Source organism: Cydia fagiglandana, chromosome Z (genome assembly GCF_963556715.1).
Source record: "Cydia fagiglandana chromosome Z, ilCydFagi1.1, whole genome shotgun sequence".
Lineage (NCBI taxonomy): Eukaryota > Metazoa > Arthropoda > Insecta > Lepidoptera > Tortricidae > Cydia > Cydia fagiglandana.
In genome coordinates, this window is record NC_085959.1 from 20,486,517 (window position 1) to 20,511,488 (window position 24,972).

Consider the following 24,972-nt stretch of genomic DNA (forward strand, 5'->3'; position numbering starts at 1 on the left):
GCACGCGCATCCATCTAGTTCACGCTTACGCTCAGTGAGAGTGAGAGAAGAACACGAACCTACGGCGCCTTAAGATTAACCTCAATGTAACAATTTAATTGAAATGCAGATAGTTAACACGTACTCCTGTTATGCTTTTATACGAGAACATATATACATTATTAGCTAACCGTAGTGTATGAATATTCATACAGTAGTTATATGTATAACTATTATAATATATTTTTGTATCCGACGTGAGGGGTAAAAACGACTTTTGGGCTTCGGCATTTGCATTGTCTGCCAGTGCAAAAAGCAACTATGGACTACTAAAGTAACATTTTTTTTTAATCTTTTGGTTTGGCCTAGGAATTATAAGAAATATAGAAAACACTCGCAAAATAAAATAAGCCTCAATGAAACTAGCACATTCAATAAGTTTTTATGAATATTTTAGCATTTCAGCAATAAAATGTTTGTTCTAAAATCAGATATCAACTTTATCAATGACTTACTGTTACCTACTTTACTTTAGTCATCTACTACATACCTACTTATGAAGACGATTATAAAGAGGCCAAACTTGATGGGGTTGTAAGATTATTAAGCATAAGAAAATTGTTAGGCCTTACACCCCAGCAGGGCGTAACCGGATGAAAAGAAAGAAGAAGAAGAGTATTGTCAGAGAAGTAACATAGTCATTTTCAGCTCAATCGGAAGACGTGAAGTAGATCAAATGGAACATGCAAGATTAGGACACAGAAAGACAGGCCTCAGACAGGTGAAAGAAAAGCTTGGAAAGATCGGTCGCCTGTCAATGTTTCGTCAATACGATTGACCTGTAGGCAACTTATTCTTACGAATTTCACGTAACCCTACTTACGACATAGATTATGAATAAACAGTATTAATTCTTTTCTAGGTCGCGGAAATTATAAGATTTTCCTAAAGAAAATTTAATCAGGTAGTTAAGTTTTGGTGATGATAAATTTGACGATGTCACATTTTGCGAAAATCCAATTTAATTTTTTTTAAACTTAAATCGGAACTCTGAGGTTGGAATTCTATTAACAAGTATGTGTTAAGTCGGTCCATAAGTTCTGTCACAAAGGTCTAATAAAATGTACGACAAAGCTTTTAATAAAAAAAAACGTAGTCATGGTTTGAAAGATTCTTTAATACTCATCAAAACGTGATATAATTCGTCAGCTTTTGCACTATTCAAGATTCAAGCATTTAACATGAGCAATTAAATAAATAGGATTAAAATCACTAATTACAAGCAGCGTGATTTTTGACGTTTTTATGACTTTTCCTAATAATTACACCGAATTCTGCAGAAGTGCGACAGCAAATTACGTCGTAATGTATTATACACAAGAAGCATGAATAATAGAGGATCTGTACCTACCTATAACTTTTTTTATCAGTAAAAACGTTTGTGACATAATTTCGTCGGGTGACAAGCAAACGTCACTAAGTACTATCAAAAAAATTAAGTAACAATGCACTTTATTACACTTGTAACACGGTTTATTGTCAAATAACTTCAAAGGTGTTAGTTAGTGACTTTGGCTTGTCACCCGACGATTTATGGAAAAGGGTTAATTTAGTTAGTTAATTATGTAAGACTTATTGTTATTTCATTTAAAGTTTATTAGGGTGTAGTGGTATTTTTTTACAAAAAAAGTGTTTCTTTTTGCCGTAAAGGGGTTCCAGAAAGCAAGACAGACTAGTCTTAGAAGTCCTCGTATCTAGAACTCGATTTAAGAGTTTGAGTTTGTTACAACCCTGAGTCCTCTTTACTGATACGTTTACCTAAATAAGACTCAGTTTGTTATCAACAAGTTTTAGCATGCGCTGTCTTCATAAACAATACAAAAAAGCTCACGCCTCTAAAAGTTTCAGATATTTCAAGCGTAGTCTCGTAGAATGAAGTCTAGTACTTATCAAATCTACAAGTGTTAGTATATGATGTTTGTGGGTCCCTTTGTAACGGTGACCAGCACAGGTTTGGTGGTGACCGAGCGGCGGTACGGTAGGTACTCACGTTGGGCTGCGTGGGCGAGGTGGGGCTGGCGGGCGAGGAGCGCGCGGAGGCGGCGCTGGGCGGCAGGTTGATGGTGTTCGCCTTGGCGTGCGCGCGCTGCGTGCGCCCGCGCACCTCAAACCGCGAGCCCATCGACGGCGGCACGCTCTCCGTTTTACGCAGGCCGCACCGACCCTCACCCGCGCTATCGGGACGGGAATAGGTACAATTAAACGAAAAGTAACAAATAAATCAATCGGGCGTACCAGCTTTGTCTCTACAACTATAATCGGGAAAACAATAAAAGGTATCTCTAGCTATAAACGGCCTATGTGTAATTAGTAGTCTGAAAGTATATGTTTGGATAAAGCGCTAAAGTTAAAAATTCGTGCTGTAAGGATAGCCAATTTACTAAAAGGCTTTCCATTCCTGAGCAATCTATGGACAGTCTATTCGAAAATACTATGGACAGTCCGATGTCACTCGTCTAGATACCTTGACTTTAGCTCTCTATTTCAACTCAACTAGTTAGTAAAGATGAAATATAAATTAAAGGCCAATATTAAGTACAAGACTGTAAATATTATTAATGTACAGTCAGCTGCAAAGACAAGGTATCCCCTCGCATAGAAGTTTGTATGCGAAGGTGCTAAGCAAATAGTATTGCTGACTGTACCTATTCATTTATGATAGGCGTAAACGCGGAGATAATGTTTTGAACAAGACCATTTTAAACAACTAAGGCAATTTTGTAGTATTTTCAATTCCATTTCCCATGAAACGTTCTTTATCAAAACGCTTAACATTTTTGTAATGTCACTATTGAAGCTCTGAACCGTTCAAATAATCAAATGGCTACCCTTAAACAAAACTTTTGTTTTTCTCTCTCTGATGGCCAATGAGTTCCCTTTAAAGCAGTTAGCAGTAAGCTGGCCGCCAAACTAAAAATAAAACCAAATTAAAGAAGCATGCGGGACTAAAAGCAGTAAACCACAAGCACTTTTTATTCACATTTATTCGTTACTCCAGTAACATTTAAACTTCAGTAGGTAATACAATGACGGTTGTTAGTGATATATACATACACTAGGATGTAATAGGCAAATATATACATACGACTGTTACAAAACTATATTATGAGACAAGTGTCACATGACGATTTTATGAAAAACCATATATTTTGGTCGTGATGTACGTCTTTAATTAACTAAACTATACACTTCCATCGATCGATTGGTAATCAAAATATATGTATAATAATACTAGCACAATTTCACGTAAATCTTAGCGTACTTCAATGGAATTGTTATTAAATAGGTATCGTACTGACTCTTCCTTAAACATTATGTAGAAGATAAAGGAATTGTATACCGCCAGGAATGCGGACTCAAAGCTGCAGCGTTCGCCGGAGAGCGGCGACGGCGGCGGCCGTCTCCGGTGCCCGCGCGCTCTCTCTACACCCACTATATTCACTCGCTAGTGTAAAGCATTTTTATTTCAAACAAAACGATTAAAATTGTAACTAATTGAAAGCAATTGCAAAGCACAACAGCACGATATCTTTGACGTTAAAAACATATCACACTGTTACTTAAATTGCTAGTAAATATCGTTTAGTTTACATGTTCTTTGGTTACATATTGTTATTGAATAACTATTAACATCAAAAGCTGAGGTCCATTAGCATTTCATGATTTGATTAAGTACTTAAACGATAACAATATACATTATACCTTATATTAACTGCAGCTCATTCGACAAGAGTAGCCCTCTTGCAGAAGTAATTAATTTAGATTAATCGTATGAAACCTATCTATTGTAGGAGATAACGCAAACTAATTTGGCCCCTAAACCGGACAAAAGTGTAATTTATCCAGCCAATACAATAAATGATTAATTTTTAACTATGTTCATATCTAAATAATAAATTAAAAAATCATAACGGTGAAAGAGCCTTCAGCAACATGGGGCCTTACTGGTCTTAGCAATAAAAGCAAGCAATAATGACAATACAGGTCACCTTTACTTTTGAAAATACAACAATATGAAGATTTCATATAATCTATGGATATGTTTATAGTAATATGTAAGATGTCGGAGTATCAGTAGTAAGGACCCGCTATTAGTTTGTTATGAACTGTTAACTGCAGCACATTTAGATCCCATTGTTGGTTAAAAAAAGGTTAAAAAAAATATTAATTGTTCGCTCAAACTGGATTCATGACCCAAGCAACATGTGACGGCGAAATTCGTCCCTAACACGCCAAACTCATTCTACGCTAGCCATACTCAAAATTTTTCTATGACGGCCACAAATCGCCGTTGAGAATACCAAATTCGACATATGCGCTATTTTATCAAATTTTAAGGTATTAATATTAATTGTAATACTTTATGAATTTTGTGTCTAGGTAACAGTTTGTTAATCAAAAATCGAGGACATAACGGATTTGGCATTCTCAACGACAAAATACAGTTTTGCATTGTAGTCCCGGGCCGCAAGATTATTTTTCGGATGGCACATACATTCTACACCGAGATCACCTGGCGGGTCACCTAAAAAAGCCAGGCGGACTGAGTATCGCTGTTCTACGAACATTTGGTAGAAAATGGACAGACAATTAATATTAATACCCTCCATAGTCTATTATATATAGATAACAATTTTATCAAAACACCACTTAACTTAGCCGTTTTGCCAATGACGTGGTTCCATAAATACAAAATGATATGAACTCATCGGCCGAATGACCAAGTCACGCGGATTTATGTTAGTTAAAATCAGTATAAATGAATATTAAAATGCATCAATCATGCAGTTATGCGATTGCAACCTTCTGTTATAGTGATGAACTTTATTAATGAATAATTAGCTACCACTAGACCTAAGACGCACTATGGGAGTATTAATTAAGTAAAATGTTATTCTAGACTACCGTTAGTCCCATTCCCTCATATATTTATTAAATATGTATCATTCCGTACGTCCACGTCCACGCCCTTATTTCCAGTCTTCTTCAATCCCTACTTAAGTTAAAAATCAAGTATGTTACATGCTGCATTTTCGATACTTGAACATAATTTATTATTGCATTAAGTACACGCGATACCGCAAGGTATCATTACAAAATCACAACTCTATTTACTTTAAAACTGCCTAAAACTCACCGTATTTGTTGTAACTTATTATACACTATATATTTTGTACCTACATCTTGATTTTTATGAAGTATACAGTGTGGAAAAAAAATATGGGCCCTGGAGGCAAAGTATATTTTAAAACCTTAAGTTAGCTCATCTTATACCTTTAAACGAGCAATTCTTTCTATCCTATTACCCACTGCCTGGGGTGTAGGGCTCGAGCAATACTTGTATATAATTATAACAATTCAAAAAATACTAAATATTCCATTTTATGGACATTTTGTACGAAAGGGGAGTGTAATACATAATGTTTCTAATGTTGTTTATGTTAAACAGTATCGACTAGTGGAATAAAATATCGAATGTTCTTTTTTTCAGTCGGTTCGATTCCCGGGCGAGACTAAGCGAATATAAAACAACAAACTTAAGATTTTAAGGCACTTTCCCTCCAGGACCCATTCATTTTTTGCACACTGTATAACACTATTACCATGTTACCACTTTATGTGATAAAGTATTTTAGGTACAGAAATAAATAATAACAGATTTTGACATTGTGTTATACAATGATTAGCAGCAAAATAATAAGACTGTTTCTAAAGAAGTCATTGAACACATGATAGAAGATCGAGCTTGACTGTTAAACTAAAACTATTCCGATGAGAAAGAATAAGATTAATTACCAGCTCTACCCACGTGCCAAGCCATTGAGTTCTCGTACCCTGCTTCTTTGAACGCTTTATATCCAACCGGATCAAAAAAATGGAAGTCTGTTGCCTTTTTTATTTTATATTTAGTTATTCTGACAAAATTGGTAAAAGTGCTTAATGATAATGAAATTATTGCTTTTGTTATCAATTAAAAGGCTTTAATTTAATCATATTTAAATATATTGATCACAACTTGAATATCCATTTCGTATCTAAGACAATGTCAAAATCAGTTACGTTGGTTATTTTGTCTGTGGCTAGTGTATGTAGTGTGTAGCAGATTACAGACCCACTAACGGATGGTGTGCTCGGTTTACAGGTACCGCTTATAAAAATACACGCTTATTAAGTAAAACCTAATTTCGTAAAACTAACCTACCTGCGACGTTGTCATTAGTAATTATAAAGGCGATAGGAAATACCATTTAAACGTGTGTATTGCTTTCCATTAATTAGGACTAAGTTTTGATTTAATTAGTTAATCTGGTTATCAAAACGTCTCGGTTGTACAGTGATTCGAAATATCGTTTGTACCAACGCTTAGTGAAATTTGCATAAAAATTAAAAAAAAATGCATTGCTCTTGCAATTTTTTTTACACATAATTGAAATAAAATACTGTATTTACGTATACAAGTCAGAAAATTAAACCCATTTTAAAATCAACTAAACATCGACCCCCGCCTGTGGCTCAAATAGCTCAAATTTCTGCGTAAAATGACCAATTAATTAGGTATAGTATTATACCAATCTTTGAAAAGTTCTAAATCGGTGTGCGGGGCTATAACTTTACAATCGAGCCGTGTTGCACATCAGATATATCTTTACCTAGGCTGCACATTTTGAAATTATCTTTATGTTATGTTATGATCTGAAAAAAAAAAGATTAAAGGTCTGAATGGCACGGCTTCATTTTGTTTTCTATTTATTCTTTCTTTATTTAACTAAAACGCGCATCTTGATGGCGCGTCAAGTATTTAAACGTCATCTAGCCCGTAGCTACTACCTAATTAATATTGTATAGTTCGACTAAGCAAACGCCGAGTTAAGGTTTAATTATCAACATAGCACTAAAATATTTAACTAAAGCTGTCTGTATTATTACTTATTTTCAAATCAATTCCAAATGCGCCAACTGGCGCCGTGATATTTAATACTAGGTACCTATACTTAACTCCTAAGTTAACGAATATTTTAAATAAATACATAGGCAGCAACGCCTGGTGTTTGTTGTTCGTCAGTGGCAGTACTTTCGAAATACTTTCAAATACCTATTTATCATTACGACACGAAAACAAGCCAAAATTGTATTGCTAATTATTTTATAAATTATATAAGAACTTACGTGTAAAGATGTACAATAATATCAGTTGCAATGACTAAAAGATTTTGAATCTGAATGTGGACACAAATGTTCGTTTTATAGACATGAGCTATAGGAATGTATTTACAGTAAGCATTTATTCGGTACTCCTGTTCTTGGCAGTGTACACTAGAGTTGCTTCCAAACAACTAGTATCATAGATCATAGCATGATTTCTTTGGTAGACAATATTTTAAATATAACTGAGTTGTAAGTATTTCTAAGTGTTCGTCTTTGGTTAATCAACTTTTTCTTGTCACTAATACGATACACGATAAACCGTGTTACTGTTGTTTCCATGCTGAAAGGTACAGAATAAAGACATGAAATAGTCGATCGACCCTTTGACTAAATGACTCTATTTACTAATACTCTATGTAGCAGTTATCTGTAATCAATGTCTAATAAAACTAAATGTGGATAAAAGCCACGTTTGCAAGTTCACAAATTGAATCGCTCAATATTTTCAAAGTAATTATGAACGGTAGGGTAAACCAATTTACCACCTACTTCACCAAACTGGCAATTAACAACTAACAATGACACGACAGCATAAGTATAAAAAATAAAAATATGACACAGCGGGCGTGTGATGGAGGCGGTTATCGACGTGTTGGCAGTATAGCCTCGTGCCGCCCACCATACAAAATTATAGCTAAGGAAATTAGAATCTTGTTGTATTTTCAATTGGGTTCATTTTCATTTGTTCGAAAATTTTACGAGACAAATGAAATGCTACCTACTTTTTTTTAAATTAAGGTTGACATTTCAACGAAACTGAGTGTCCTAAGTCCTAATGTACATTGGGCGGCACGAGGATAGAGTAAAAGTCACTTTACAACACCGGTCGATACAAGTAGGCGAACACGTTTTCCCGTGGTCGATTCCGCGTCTATCACACGCCTTTAAATTTTTAGTATTATCTGATCAGACACTATTATAACGCTTGGAAGAAATAGTGTTATTTTTTTATAAGAAATAACAAACGGTATATTATATGACATAGGAGAGATTCTATGCAAACCTTAAAATTACAAATAATACACATCTAAATATCAATTCCAATGTGGTAATTAACCTAATGTGGACAGTTATTTATTATTAATTAATATTATTCTAACGATGTGTAACTATGTGTTAAACCAACCATGTCGATATTTCAGTTAACAATCATTAGTCAATTGCGTACTTGGAAGATATTGTGCTAAGCCTATGTAACACGCTTTGCCTAAATCATGAACATTTTATGCTTGGTAAACTACTGTTATGTTTTTGACCAAAACATTCCAAATTTTTAATATTGCAATACAAATGTAATGCATAATAATTTTCTGTCGTATTTTCACGGAAACGTACGAACGTGTCTTGCTATTTCAGTCAGTCTCGCTACAAAGAGTACTGAGTGAAATAGCATGACAAATACTAACGTTTCCGACAAAATACGATGGAAAACAATTATGCGCTACATCTGTACAATATCTTTGCTTAATTTCGTTTTATTGGTGCAAAAGGAATTATAAAAAATATTAAAACCTGCCAGCTAACATGATATATAGTTATATTTACATTAAATGTTTCTGCTGGCAGGGTACAACCATTGTCTGGCATAGATATAATTGATATAATTATATAAGGGAATATATAAATATATCAGTGAACTTTTATGGGCATTATGAGGCATTTGAAATTCATATAATGCTCGAATCAACGCCAAAGCAACGGTTATTTACTGAAACGCATATTCAGTTCGATAACGTTTATATGTATAAGTATATACACAAATGTTTATGCATGTAGGTACTTCATGCGGGTATATTTTAGTTACCGTCACCACCAAGAACAAACAGGCAAGTGTAAGGCCTGTTAACACTGTACAGTGTTAATATTAATTAGCGCGTGTGATTAGTTATACATAAGTACTAAAACCTTTGGACCGCAACTGATTAGTAATTATAGCAATTAGCGAAGTGAGAAGATATACAGGGTGGCCAAAAAATAAGTGAATTCCCTTTCCCAGGGAGCTTTTGGGATTATACTGAGGAACTTTTACTATGGGAGCAACCCTGAAATCGCGAAATAACATTTGGCTGTTTCATACATTTTGGCTTGTTCATTTTCTATGGGAAGGTAAATGTTTTTTTCGTGATTTCGGGGTTGGTCCCATAGTAAAAGTTGTTCAGTATAATTTTCAAAACCTCCCCGAAAACGGGAAAGCTCTTATTTTTTGGCCACCGTGTATGTGCGTTCTATTTTCTTACGAGCCAAGCAGCCTCGACTCGTAATCCATCTGCCATTAATCAGTATAAGCGTCGCAATAAGAGATGAAGTTTATGATCATATTCGATCCGAGAACAACAAAGTTATGTTTCTTTGTGCAATATTATTTATATGCCGAAAATACTTCTGTGGATCAATTATTACTTTAATTTATCGTGTTTTTTCTGCTAGTAGTAGGTACATAGCCGTTTGCCACATCTCTCCTATTGCGATGCCTATAATAACATTAAGCGTAACATTTAGGTGTTAGCAACTACTTGTACTATGGTCTATACTAAATGTATGCACAAAATACTCTTAGTAATCACCTGCATAAATCTCAATCAAAGTGTAAGCAGACTCTAACTTTGAAAGTTACCATGAATGCAATCAACGACCGACACCTGCCATGGCAGCATCGCCCACAATAGTAGTTTACATGCCGGTCACACTATATCATCCGTTATCACGTTAAACTCTGCACTTGAAGTGGTTGTTGGCGACAGATGGCAAAAAGAGGTAGTGATGCGGCGGTAGGTCGGTCTGTCGAACGGTACTTACGCGGCGGGGTCGCGCGCGTCGTCGCGGTGCAGGTCGCGCGTGCGCAGGTACGCGCCGGGGTTCTCCAGCGCCTCGCCGAACTCGCGCTGCGAGTGCAGGATGCGCGACAGTGTCGCCATCCACTGCTGCCGGCGAGCTTCCGGCGCACGGCACACGAATGATTGTCGAGGTTTGTTCGGGTCCACGGAGAGGATCACGAAGCCGTTGTTTCCTTCAGATTCCTCCAGTTCCATTTTATTCACCTATCAACAAAAAACGCGAGTCAACTCTATACCTACGTGTAATGGTGTTTTATATTTCATTAAAAATTTCATAAAAAGATAGGCATGTCAATAAGGGCTTATTTAGACGATGCGAGAACTCGCATGCGAGTTTCATTACATTGCGAGTTTAGATCGGTCGGTTTAATTAAACGTAACCAACAGTCCGCAATGTAACTAAAATCGCATGCGAGTTCGTGTGCCGTCTCAGCCCTAATTGCCTTTAGCCTTCAGGAAGAATATCTTATGGAATTTATAGAACTTGAATAGCAAGACAATCCACTTCGACCAGGAGCTCAAGAAAAAGCAGGCAACATTATAAATTGGAGAGAATTGTGTGTTACCTGCACATGAGCCTTGTAGTTGTAGGTGGGGCTGGTGAAGTGCGTCTTCTTGCCGACGGGCTCGCTGAAGATGACGCACTGCTCGAACAGGAACACGTGCAGCTCCTTGGCCTTGTCGCCGCCCTCCGCCACCAGCAGCTCCTCCTGCAGCAGCAGCTTGCCCTGCGCGGTGATGTTGCCCTGCACCGAACACGCACGCACTACGTCAGCTACTCACTTGTCTCACCTATTTTATTACGTCTACCGCATATTGTTTACTAGAGTGTACAATCAGCAGCAAAAGTTGCTAAGCGGGCGAGGCATTCAAAATTACTTTGACGCGCTCTTATTCTCTTAATAATAAAGTCGCGTCAAGATCATTATGAACACCTCGCCCGCTTAGCAACTTCTGCTGCTGACTGTACTTTACTATAGAGCATTCGTTTCCATTATTAATATTACTGTCATAGATGTCGGTCTTCATTTATCTTCAATTACTATCAATCTTCGCAATTATTGTAAATAATACAAATGATAAATTAAATTTATGCATAAGCAAATGACTATTTATTTTTTTATTTCAATTCAGCCTCAGGTAGCGTTGCGGTGACTAAAGAGATGCTCGCCTTGCATTTTAGACAAAAACAAACAAATTTAAGAAATAACAAAATATATCCGTTAGCAGATTTTACACCATTTAAATGGAAGAATCAAGTTCCGAAAAGAACGATGCGATATTAAATCGTTCTATTCTGCTTAGCTTTTTAAAAATGCATTAAACTTGCCGTGGTATTAACCTTATTCGCTAAGCGGTAGGTATATCAGAGAGAGGTAAGGTGTGATTACCGTGAAGCCCTGCAGGCGGCCGACATCCATCATGTCGTTGGCGTTCTTGGGAATGATGGAGGTGCAGAGCACGGCGTCCCGCAGCGACTTGATGGCGGCGGGCGAGGCCCCCGCGGCCTCCGAGTACGCCAGCACCTTCTTCACCAGTAGGTGGTACTTCTGGATGCGCTGGATTGGCTTGATCAACAGGTCTCCAAGCTGAAATGTTTACCACTCTCATTTTTATTCTGTTACAAGTTATCCAAGCATAAAAATGGGCTGATCCTATATTTTTAAGGGTCCTAAAAGTTATAAATAAATTCTACCCGTTGGAAATGTGTATCTTATTTATAGGAGTAGATAGAAAGGTGACTGGTTGTTTGTGGCCATATTCGGCAGTTAGAATTTCTTAAAAAAAAAACCGCATTGTAAGACACCATGCTAAAATTGGGTTTTAAACGAAGGCCATAATAGCACTAATCTCTCTAATTTACAAATGGACACTAGTTTAATTGCTAATGCTCTAAAAATCACGGGTAACTAATTAATTAAAATAACTTATCCTTGCTAGCAAAATACCAAATGATTATAATTTACATTTGTTCAGGACGACTGAGCCCGCTTTTCCCTAAATAAAGTAGGTAAGTTGTGTGTAAAACGAACATGAGAAACAGTGTTTGATAGCAAGCCAAATGTTATATACAGAACAACTTCTTCAAGATCAACGTTTACTTGTGCAAACAAATTGAACCAGATTAACGAGTCTATATAAGTTACCAAATCAAAATTCCGTATAGAAAAGATTTCATATTAGACCGGCTTTGTCTTACCTACTATGAACTAAACTTATGTTTTACGTTAGGACCGTAATGTTGTTAAATGTCACAAATTAAATATTCACCTGTAATTTGTGTCCAAGTTTTTGCCTCAGTTCTTGAAAGTAGTGGTCATGTTCGGAGACGATGTACTCGGAGACGGGCTTGTTGCGGCAGTATGTCTCGTAGAGGAACATGCGCTTCTCGAGGAAGCGGCGGAACAGCGGGCCCAGCAGCTCGGGCTCCTCCAGGCACTCGCGCAGCTCCCGCACGAACTTACTGTACACAAACCGTTCACATGTCTTATACATGCCGCTCTCACTCTAAACTAACTGAAGCTCGCTGACGCGGTCAATCTTTACATCAAACAAATGCAATGCAATCAACATAAAACAAACAATCAAATAACAAAATGTAACATGGCAAAACAAATCAAACAAAAAACAAAAGTACAGTAGCAGATATCCTTATATGACAATCGCCGAGCACGCAGTATAAATATGCTAAATTCGCATAGGCATAAGAAAACGTCAACGTAATGAGCTGAGCCTTTTTTTATTAACAATTGTTCATTATCAAATATACTCGATTTCTAAAATATCCGTTGCATGAGTATTCAGGCAACATGTACATGAAGCTGCAAAAGCGCATATCCCACTCTATGAACGAATTCCATAATGCACAGTGTATACATTTTGTTGGTCACTTCTTCAAATACCATTTCACTTTACTGATCTCCAATATTCTGTACAATTACTGGTTTTTTACTAAATAGGTATGATACTAATTAAATAAACAAGCATTACGAAATAAATAACGTAACAGTATTATACCATGTTCGTATTACTGGTACATAACAAGTAATGTTACTTACTCTCTATGCCAGTCGTAGATAGCCTCAATGTTGCCAAATATCATTCGGAGTCTGCGGTCTCTGAGGCCCTCGGGTAGCGGCGGATCAGCGTTGGGGTCCTGTTTGAAACATGTGGATACTCTTTATAGGTACAGTGGCTTCGCATCATGACCACCACTCGGTGGTCTGGCCGCGTCGCCAAAACACAACGTGCTCATGAGGAATCCGGAACGTGTTTACAGCGTATTCTTGATCATATTTACTAAACTAAAATGTCCTTTATTTTTTTTCTATAATTCGCCTAGTTCAGAGGTCATACTAATTAAAAAAAAACAAACATATTTTTATCGTTACTTAGTGCAAAACGCCTTTTTGATGGCGATGGTGCCGCTAAATTTAATATCCTTATTGACAGATACTTATCATAAAGTGACAAGTCGCACATTTCAAAAACTACGTTTTACAAAATATTCGTAAAGTACCAAATCATTTAAAGTGACAGTTTTACCAATAACACAAAGACTATAATTTTTTTTAGGCGACATTGTCGAGATGACGTTACCTACATTAATTCTATATTTTGGCGTCAGAAATGCCTGGTAAATTTTTTTCGGGTTCGTCGTGAGCACCTTGTAAATTTATTTTAACGTAAATTGTTCGATTGGCTAACCATTATTTAAGTTAGGTTTTGCAAATAAATGTACCTATTAGGGAAGGTTTGCTTGATCTGTAAGTTTAGTAATCAATACTGCATACCTACTCAGATGGTATTTATTAGACACACACATCTGTCTGTAAGTAGGTTAAACCGCAAACGCGAGCGAGGTTCAGTGTTTTATTATACATATGCATGGCCCTCATTCATAAAAAAGCTGGTTGGAAAAACGTTCAACAATGTTTCTTTTTTATATAAGTGGACTTAACTTATTTACAACACTACAGTAGGTATTACAATATTAATGTTATTTATTTATCAGATAAACACCTACGGACTGTGGAAATGTATGGCCCTAATCCTAGGGCACTTCGAATGTTGAAATGAATTCTGTCAATAAATAGATATTCCTACATTGTAACAAACATTTTAAAAACGATAACCTTCTAAATACATTATAGTAAAATAAAAAGTCATGATATACAGCACAGAATTTTTGTATGGATCTCCTAAACCAGCGCCAATACGCAGAAATGGTCTTAGGAGACAGTAAAAATTTTTTCTCAAAAATGGACGGCAAAGTCGACTTTGCCGTCTAAAAAATTGGTCGCGAAGCGCGGAGTTTATGGTCAGTCAAAAATTAAAAAGTTAAAAACATTGCAGTCTCGATTTTGGGACTGCAATGTTGCATACAAATTCCATTATTTGTAGAGTTCCAAACTTTTTAAAAGTTCAAATGGCCATATCAAATGAAGGCACAGGCCCATTAAACAGCCAAACAGATGATTAGTACCGCGACTATTTAGTTGTCTCAAATAGGTTGGCGTATTTTCGGCAGAAAAATACACTTCTATTTTTTTTATTAAAAAATAAAAAGGCGGCAAGGGCTTTTCTCTGTGAAAATATATACGTAAGAACGTTGCTTTTGTAAAATGTTTCTATGATATTTATGTTTCTTGCACCATTTTTGAGAAAAGCACTATATATGACTCGGCTGGAAGGCTACTTGCTGGCTTCGGATTCAATTAAACGGACTCCCAAGGTCGTCCGTTTAAAACGAATCCTCAGCCTGCAAGTAGCTACTTCCGAGCCTCGACAATAATGTACTATTACTTAAGTACGATACACATTTCGAAATCAAATACACGGGCAGCTACAAAATCAACTATTTTGTTGAATCAAATGTTTCTAAAATCTGTAAATGTCAATATTTTTTCCTTACAAACGTTAAGATATATGTCTACTAACGCATTTATAATTAGCAGCACGGTATCTGGTAGCCGGTGTGCCATTAAAAAAATCCAATGTGTATAATAATAATAGGCATGAGTAGAGAGTGTTAATGTGTAGTGTGGTGACCTGCATGTGTCGGATGTAGCCCTCGCAGACGAGGCGCAGGTCCTGCACGTAGATCTCCTCGGTGTCGAGGAGCTCGCGCAGCACGTACTCGCGCTTCTTGAGCACGGCCACGCTGGAGTCGGGCCCCGGCGTGCGCGGCTCCTCCTCCTCCGCCGAGCCCTCGTCGCCGCGCGCGCCGCCGCACGCCGCGCCGCCGTGCTGCTCCTGCACCATTACCACACACTTGTAACCTCACACTTTTTGTTCCTGGATCACAAATAGCGGAGAACCTTACCTTTCAGGTTTTTTTTTTATTAGATTTAAAACTTTCAAAAATTACGCGACAACACTATAACATACATAGTTATATCTGTGTGTCACGCACCGAGGAAGGGGCTATTACGGTCTATGGTATGTGTTACATTATTGATAGGTGTAACAATATTTTTACAAGCTTTTATTTAGTTTCACCTGACCGTTGTCTGTCTGTCTGTCTGTAATCAAATCTTGCAAGTTGAATTTGATCCACTTCCTTTTCCGATTGTTCTGAAATTTTGCATGCATGTATAGATCGGATGACAATGCAATATTATGTCATCGAGCTGATCTGATGATGGAGACAGGAGGTGGCCATAGGAACTCTGTGATGAAACAACGCAACCTAATTGTGTTAGGGGTTTTTAGACTTGACTCGATGAGTATTAGTTGTCTGTCGTAAGAAAAGTACAGTCAGCGATAAAAGCTTGTACCAAAAATGAAATTTTTGCAAAAACTTATTTTAACACTACCTACAGAACAACATGCTATAAAAAAGCATAACACGACTTGATAAACAATGTTCATGTTATTTGTTTGAAGATTTTATCAATCGGAATCGAAAACGAGCAAGTGAAAATGTAAAAAATAATATAATTTCAAAGGTAAAATGGCAAATTAAAGTGCAACATGCATATGATACTGGAATATTAAAACGTCACTGACAACAAATAAAGACCAAATCTAAAGACAATATAACAAAAATATATGTACGTAAATAGGAAATAGACTAATTTGCGAGCACCCTTATAAAGCGAATATAGGCTATTTAGATAAATTAAGTTAATAACGGTTACAAAGCAAATGTAAGACAAAATGACTACTTAATACACCAAAAGCAAACACATAAAATACCTCATGGTATATTCGGGGATGTTCTGTCAACAAACTCTTTTGGGAGTGACGACTTGAATAATTCGCAATGCTCGTTAACAGTTTTAGTGGCAAATGGTGACATAATTGTCAATCAATTATGGGCTTTCCTTCAATATCAAACTTAAGGATGTTAATGATTATAAACACCTACTTTATAAAAATCTAGCTGGCATTCAGAATTTCCCGATCACTTTAAACTAATAGGTAACTATTTAGAGAAACCACATTAACTGCATATAAATAATGAGTAAACAGAATTTATTGGTGGATATATCGTTGGGAAATCCCGAAGAAAAAGATAAGCATGGCATTGAAACTCTGTGACGGAGACTCTGTGTAATCTACCATGTAGTGTCCCTTCGCTTACCACTCGAACTTCTATTATATCGCCCCAGCTTTAAAAACCTAAATAATTTTGCTTCCTAGTGACACCAACTACTATTTAAAAAAGCACACTCGCTAACAGTCAAACTAAACAAACACCAACAAAACCATCATGCAACATATGACAAGTAACCTAACCATTTTTTCCTTGACTATTTGTTCAATTTCTGCAATGTCTGCCGGACCACCGTTAGTTTCCAAAGCTTCCATGGTCAACGAATTCTGAAAATATTACCAACATGATACCTCTTAAAAACCTACACGGACCCTTAAGAGTTAGTTACGTTGTTAGAATTGGAAATGAAGGTTACTTTATGGTTAAAAGAACATATATTATTGGGTGAAGGCAAATAGTAAAAGTTGACTTACGCGAGCTGGTGCATCTGTGGACACTGTGGGGGTGGGCGACTGCTGCAGTACCGCCTGAGGGTCCTGTACACATCAAACTTTTAATGAATGTTCCATCTAACGGTGTGTGTGGGCCGCGACGGCGCATATTTATTCATAACAATTCATTAGCTTACACATTTCCCACGCAATTTAACTGGAGTAACATAGTCAAAAGTGTAAGTTTTTAAAATGTAAAGCAACAATAAAAGCACCTGCCCTTTAATGTTTCAACTGCACTCTCCATCGAACTAACAAACGAAAACAGCTAAAACGCTGTCTTTTACATATACCTTTTTCTCTTTCTAAAACGGTCATATTTTATTTTACAGATCCGAAAACGGTAATAGTACAAGGGAGTCGATGTCGTGTAGGTATGCAGGTATGGTGAGTAGTGGAGATGTGTGTGTGTGTTGGTCACCTGTATGGGTTTCATGGGCGGCGGCAGCTCGACGTCGGGCGCGTCGTCCTCGGCCTCGTCGAGCGCGCCGGCCGCGCCGTGCGCGCCCTCGCCGTCCTCCAGCCGCCCGTTGTCGCCCGTGTACGGTAGCTGATACAATATTCACTATTAATCACCTGCTAAGTTTCCTAGTGCAGCTACAGATACCGACAACTAAGGATATGGTATTTTTTTGAAGTGAAAACTTCTTTAGCGGCGCTGTGCACTTTTTGTGATCCTCTCCGGCACTCCCGGAGTGCAACCCATTGTTTTTTTGTATTACGGGTATTATATTAGTTGCTGTTAAAATAAACCCTTTTTGGAGTCGTTTGTCCTAAACCACTTGTATTTATTTATTTATTTAACCTTTATAGCACAAAAGGAAACCTTAAAGTACAATTATGAAGGCGGACTTAATGCCATGAGGCATTCTCTACCACTCAATATTTAGGCAAAGCAGAGAGATTGTGGGCGGTGCTACTAATCTTGTAATCATAATCCTGTTCTGATAAAACTTGCATCTACGAAAAGTCATGCAGTTAGCTATATGAAGGCTGTTGAACACATCCTTCGTAAGCTCGTTTTAGTTTAAATAAAAACTCGTTTTAGGAGCATTCCACGGGCTGTCCCGTACAAACGGATTTTATTTCCTGTGTTGCGACTTTTTTTTTGGCATTTAAAGTAGCCAATTATTTTTCTGTGCATTTAAAGTAGCCAATTATTTTTCTGTGCATAATTTTGACCATTTGTCATAGAAAAGGAAAGCCTTGCACCTGCAAATATTCAGAAAATCGCGTTTGTACGGGACAAATGGTAGACAATTTCATGGAATGCTCCTTTAGCCGTTTCTCAATCTGATCAAACAGAACTTAATAAGTTTTGACATGTATAAGTTCTACGTAAACATGAACACGTGAAGCCAGTTAAACTCAAAAAGCTGAAAATACTAAAGATTGATCAGTAATTACGCACCTTCAGTTTTTTCTCGGAAGGAACCTTCTTCAGCGGAGCAGGCTTATCCGCTGGGGACTGCGCCCCGCTCGATGCCTTCTCCGTCTTGCCCTGTGACGGTTTGCGCAGCCCTCCCAGCCATCGCCTTCTTTAACATATCAAAAAAATTCCTAGAGATCACGTTCATAGCGTAATTGTGCCTATACTCGTATTTATCTAAATTCTAAATTGTATTAAGTATTTCTTCGAATTTGCATCTTTACTCAGTCGGATTCACATCAACTATGTATTGTTGTTATTCTGTCCCATCAGCCTGACGACTACAGTAATACAGTTTATTAGAAGAACTGTCGAATCACGTTCTAATGACGTACTTAGTAAATGACCCATTATGAAAAGGCTTTTTGTATCGACCACAAAAAATTATGAAACTAGGATTTTAAGAGTGACCCAGGAGACCGTCCACGTGGCAACGAGTGACAAGAAAAAGTTGATTCACCCAGGTACAACATGAAATATCTTATCCAAAGCACATGTGCAGCGTTACGTACTCGTAGTCGGGGCCACGCCAATCGCCTAGCCGCCGCCGCCCGACCACGAGCCGTAGTAGACTTCAGTTACACTCGTATGTAACTGGATACTCCTAACCACGCAAGTCACATTCATACATACATATATATTTGGCACAGAGCGATGTCTAATGTCGGACGTATTGAAATACTATTTGCATAGGAATAAAGCTATTAACGACAAAGTATTCACAAAATATATTTTTTATGATTATGCTTTGAAATCAGCGGTTTGAAAAGACTATCTTTATTCTTTGAAATCAGCGCAAACAAAGTCCAAAATGTACCTGCTATAAGCTGGCTAAGACTAATTAACTTGTGCAAAATACGGACACAAATTTAATGTTTTGTGAGAGAAGAGAGACAGACAATAAGTATTTTAAGCAGAAGGATGTATGTCGATTATTATCTCTTTAAACAAGACACGCGGCAGCGTGTCCAGTAAAGTTCAAAGAAAAAGGAACTGGCGACGCAGCAAGTGTGTAATACACGAACCATTTCGAGCTACTTTTGAGCCCTTCATAACTTGAAACCTATTTAGCCTGCCTGCACATATGAAATATGACACATTTATTCAAGCCTTTTGGCTTGTTTATAATACAAAATTTCGTAAACGTAGATCAAACAGTTATTGATAAATTAACTTATAATTTTTACAATGCACTTATTTTACTTGGAAAATAATTCAAATTCAAGATTTGACTTGGCTAGTTTTTGGTACAAGTTTCATTATATTAGCTCATATTGTTTTTCATAACTTTGTTTTAAAAAATAGCAAAGTCTCATCTTGAACTTGGTTACATCTCAAGTGAAATAAATGCATTGTAAAAATGACTTTCTATACAGAACATGGCACCCATGATATCATTTTTTTTGTAGGCGAATTCAACAATAACTCATACGTGAATACTCGTTCTTCATTTTGAAGTTGGCTCTCGTTTCTAATTTATGTTTTTGATGGGATAAATATATGTCAATCTAAGAACATACCACCAAAACCTGTCATTGTGTTTATAATGAAATTTAAGGAATTAAATTGTTTGAAGTCCTTGCATGCCATATATCAATTTTACGCAATTACGTGTAAGTAGACCGATTTGCTGTAGTTGTTGGCCACCCTATAGTAATTGGCCGCTTTTAACTAGACTGGGCTATAATGGGATATGGTATGGCAGTAATAACATGAATGAAAAATAAAAATCCCGCAATTTTCATACCTACTTTGATTTCGTCCACAATTTTTTATTTAAAATTTTATCATTGAAGTGTAGTTTTAAGCGAAGGTACACAAGATGTTAAGAAATATTACTTTTATATCTACGCTACTCTTCTGTTGCTAGTACTCGCTATTATGTTGTTAATACTGTGTAAATCGAGAGTTCTCCAACTAATAGAAATCTTATAAGTTATAAATTTTGTTCACCAACTAATACTCATATTAGCCATATAAACTTTACAAAAAGCCTTTGGTCAGATTGGAAATAAAATGAATCAAAAGCATGAAAAGTCAATCGTTTAATTTTATTTCTAGTTTAATATTATTTTTCATCGATAGTTAATAATTTTCACTACGGCTCCCTGTTTTTAGGGTTCAGTAGCCAAATGGCAAAAAGCGGAACCCTTATGGATTCGTCATGTCTGTCTGTCTGTCCGTCCGTCCGTATGTCACAGCCACTTTTTTCCGAAACTATAAGCACTATACTGTTGAAACTTGGTAAGTAGATGTATTCTGTGAACTGCATTAAGATTTTCACACAAAAATAGAAAAAAACAATAAAATTTTAGGTTTCCCTATACTTAGAACACAAAAATTTCTTTTTCATCATACCCATACGTGTGGGGTATCTATGGATAGGTCTTCAAAAATGATATTGAGGTTTCTATCATTTTCTTCTAAACTGAATAGTTTGCGCGAGAGACACTTCCAAAGTGGTAAAATGTGTCCCCCCCCCCCTGTAACTTCTAAAATAAGAGTATGATAAAACTAAAAAAAAATATATGACATACACTACTATGCAAACTTCCACTGAAAATTGGTTTGAACGAGATCTAGTAAGTAGTTTTTTTTAATACGTCATTAATCGTAAACCGCAATTTTATTATGTTACTTGCCTGCTACGGAACCCTTCATGGGCGAGTCCGACTCGCACTTGGCCGCTTTTTTTATTAGCTCTCAAAAATGTAACGTACATTCAGCATAAAAAGTAACGTATCAGACTAACTATGCGTCAAAATTCTATAATAACGTAACAAAGAGAGATCTACATGTGGAACGATTGGACTGTCACAGATGCTTTTGGCGGGTTGTTTTATCATCTACTATTGATGCTGACTATATCTACATTATATTGGTACTTACTTAGCATAGACAACCTGAGTCCACATGATAACACACAGAATGCATCACTTTCACAAAAACTTATTTTCAGGGTCGAATAGTCACTAATTCACAATTTTTTTTCCGTTTCAACGGCAACTGCACGGCATACTGATTATGAACTACACAAATAACACTATCGTACAATATATGGATATCCAAAGGAGCAATCAAGTGGGGGAACGATCGACAAGAATCATTCATATCAATGGTAGATTACGTGATAAGTTTGTAGTGTATCGCCGCAGACGCGACAGGAAGCGCAAATCTAAATACTGGCGGAACATGGACGAACTGCCTACAAACAGACTATTGACCACATCAAACAACCGCTCTCAATGTTACACTCTAAACCAACTGACATCTACTTAATCGTTTCAAGTTTACCTTATACCTGCAAGTATTTAACGTCATTTAATCACACCCCGTTTTAAAATTACCTTATTTAGTTAATGTACCTACTTGAATTTGGCTATTTAAATAATTATAATAATCTGATGCCAAGGCGAGGATGCCGGCGATAAGATAAAGGTATAACGTAGTAATAACTTTACAGGTATAGAATACTTAATGTATTTCGACTCGTATTCTATTTAAATAGATATATAACTGAAGTGTAAATATAAAGTGAACAAAATTATATTGTTGACCTTTTTACCGTTCTCTCACGAGTATGAGGTGTGACAAAGAAGTATGTATTTAAAAGTTAAATTTTTTTCAGAAAAATGGGTTAGGTTAGAACCCTGTAAAAAAAGAAAGGTTTTGTAATATAAAGTATTACGTTATAATAAATTATATAATTTTACCAAAGGTATTACAATTTTTCTAACGAGTTATATATTTTAAACAACTATATGTATGCAAGATTTTGTGATATATCATACTATAACAAAATCATAATTTATAACATGTTAATTCAATGCAATTAAACTTTTCTTGATATTTAATATATTAATTTACAATTTGCAAGTCCAAGTTAACAAGCAAGAATGATTGAACGAGATAATGGTTTGAATTTGGTATGACGCCGGTTTCTAGGTAAGTAATTGCAATGAACAGAGAACCGGAAGCTACGGGAAGCGCCACAAAGAGGGGGGAAACAGATGATGTGGGCATCACCATTGTTGGCAATTCGGGTCGCGCGGCAAACAATTGCGATAATTGACACTTAACAACAATATGTCACGTTATATACGTCACTTCATACGCCGAAGCTTCCAACCCGTGAGTATTGATTGTAGAAAAGATGTAAAAAGAAAAGAAAAATATGCTCTTGAATTTGACAACGGAGGTAGATGGCGTTGTACGGTCAGCCAAGAAAGTGGTCTACCACTTTTCGACTCTATCAATCAGCAACAGTTGATGATAGAGTCGAAAAGTGGTAGACCACTTTCTTGGCTGACTGTACGTGTCTTGGTAATTGGATTAACAAAACGTGAACTTATTGTCGTCATATCGTCAGCGTCGTCAAATTCGAAGCAATATTTCTTCTTAGACGTTATAAGTGTATAACCCTGCTGCATTACAATTTTGTTTGTAGATAGCCGAGTAAGTAGGAACATGTATTCGGCTATAGAGGAACAGAACTTCGACTTTTCCTTTAGATAACTTGGAAGATTTGTGAAACAAAGTATGACGTTTATTTTAGACGCTTTATAACTAAAAGCAATGACTACACGAAAATCTTAGTGTTCTTATGAACAGTAACTAGACAATACCGACTGGCATTGAAATCAGATAGGAGAAAAAAAACATAAACGTGTATAGTTTATTACCGCACACGCTTCTACTTTATAAGCACCTGAAAATGTCTCGACAGCAACTTGAGCAACAATATCTTTTGTCCATTCCTCGACGGGCATGTGCAAACACCTGCACGCCACCAAACGACTGAACACACTATTGTTTCCAAGGAATTAGATAACGAATGTCAAAGATAAAAGATGACTAACGATAACAGACGACTAGTAACAACTAGTACTCTACAACACAATTCATAATAAGATAATTACTTCACAAGATAATTTTACACAGAAAACTCACCTTCGTTAAGCTAATGTTTTCTACGGTTTTAACATCACTACATTTTATAAAACAAAGTCCCCCGCCGCGTCTGTCTGTGTGTTGGTATGTTCGCGTGAAACTCAAAAACTGCTCAATGGATTTTCATGCAGTTTCACCTATCAATAGTGATTTTTGAGGAAGGTTTAGTTTAGGTGCATATTTGTTAAACGCTAGTATTATATAGGGAAAACTTTACTACTCATTGTATAGATTTGCCTCGGACAGTCAATATATAAATACTCACGTACTTTTTATTTTGGAAACTAGGCCACTCGAAACGTTATTCGATCAAAGTCAATTAGCGATAAAAGTTAAGAGCGAAATATAAAATGTTACAAAATCAAGCTTCGTTTTAACTTTTAGATTAAACTGCATATATATACATTGGGGTTAAAGAGTTACCGCATATTGGGATAGTATTAACATAACTTAAAATTTTAGTTTTGACTGCTACCGACCGCTACACTTAATCCTCATGGTATAAATACTAACTTACTACAGTACACGTCGGAAACCTGGGGTCTCTATGATATGCAGTGGACAAAGATCAGCCTAAAATTGTTCACTTGCATTGAAAGTTTATCCTCTAAGACAGCGGTCGGCAACCTTTTAGCAGCCAAGGGCCACATAGCAGTTAACGAAGTGGACACGGGCCGCACTTTGTTAATATTCATGACTTTATCAGACATTGTCATTTGTCAATGTTACTCACAAAATAGCCAGGGAGGCTCGCGGGCCGCAAGTGAGAGGTTCGCGGGCCGCATGTGGCCCGCGGGCCGCTGGTTGCCGACCGCTGCTCTAAGAGGAGGACGTATTATATAATTTTATATTGGCATGCAATAAGTAGAGAATAGACGATAGTCTCACCCGCTAAAACCTCTTCTCTGCTTTCCAGGGCTAGCGGCGGTTACACTACCACCTGGGTCCGAGTTGGATGCTTCTGTGAACAAAAAATATCAATTTTTAAGAAAGGAATGGTTTGTTGTGTACTATTATTTTTTAACATGGCTGATAGTTGACGTTATAATTTTTAATAACATTCCGTCGCTGTTAATAACACACACAATTCTTAATTTTAATCTTTTTTTTATAGTATAAAGATACGTTTTACTTGTGTATCGTACAAGCTAAAAGCTAAATTTACATACAAGATATACAGTGATACTACTACTACTAGTAAACGAAATTAATAACTAGCTTAAATCTAATAATACATTTTAATTTATGTTTGAAGCATTTTCAGAGTTTGAATTTGTATTCGCCCAATATGGATGTAAAAGTGACGTCGTCTCTAAAGAAAGTACGGACAACCGTAGGTATTGTAGAATGGGAATAAAGGAAAGGAACGATAAAAGCAATAAGAAAGCTGGTAATTCGGTGTGCGAATTGCTTGGAGATGAAAGCAGATTACGTCGAAATATTAATAAATTGGTTGTTTTATGCATACACGTTCATGAATGACCAAATATAGGATTACATGTGACTAAATGTCGAATTCCA

The 24,972-nt window shown here is 36.6% G+C and overlaps 1 protein-coding gene across 1 annotated transcript in view; it reads right to left on the bottom strand.

Moving 5' to 3' along the window:
• LOC134678950 (triple functional domain protein) overlaps positions 1-24,972 on the bottom strand; it is a 125,081-nt gene that overhangs the window by 5,393 nt on the left and 94,716 nt on the right. Inside the window, exons 29-40 of the mRNA XM_063537706.1 lie at positions 24,340-24,412; positions 18,484-18,610; positions 17,494-17,622; positions 17,055-17,117; positions 16,824-16,907; positions 15,132-15,335; positions 13,139-13,236; positions 12,351-12,543; positions 11,471-11,668; positions 10,646-10,825; positions 10,042-10,283; positions 2,030-2,213 (exon numbers count right to left, since the gene is read on the bottom strand). Of these exons, the coding sequence (XP_063393776.1) occupies positions 2,030-2,213; positions 10,042-10,283; positions 10,646-10,825; positions 11,471-11,668; positions 12,351-12,543; positions 13,139-13,236; positions 15,132-15,335; positions 16,824-16,907; positions 17,055-17,117; positions 17,494-17,622; positions 18,484-18,610; positions 24,340-24,412 (1,775 nt within the window). The remainder of the gene's footprint in view (positions 1-2,029; positions 2,214-10,041; positions 10,284-10,645; positions 10,826-11,470; positions 11,669-12,350; positions 12,544-13,138; positions 13,237-15,131; positions 15,336-16,823; positions 16,908-17,054; positions 17,118-17,493; positions 17,623-18,483; positions 18,611-24,339; positions 24,413-24,972) is intronic.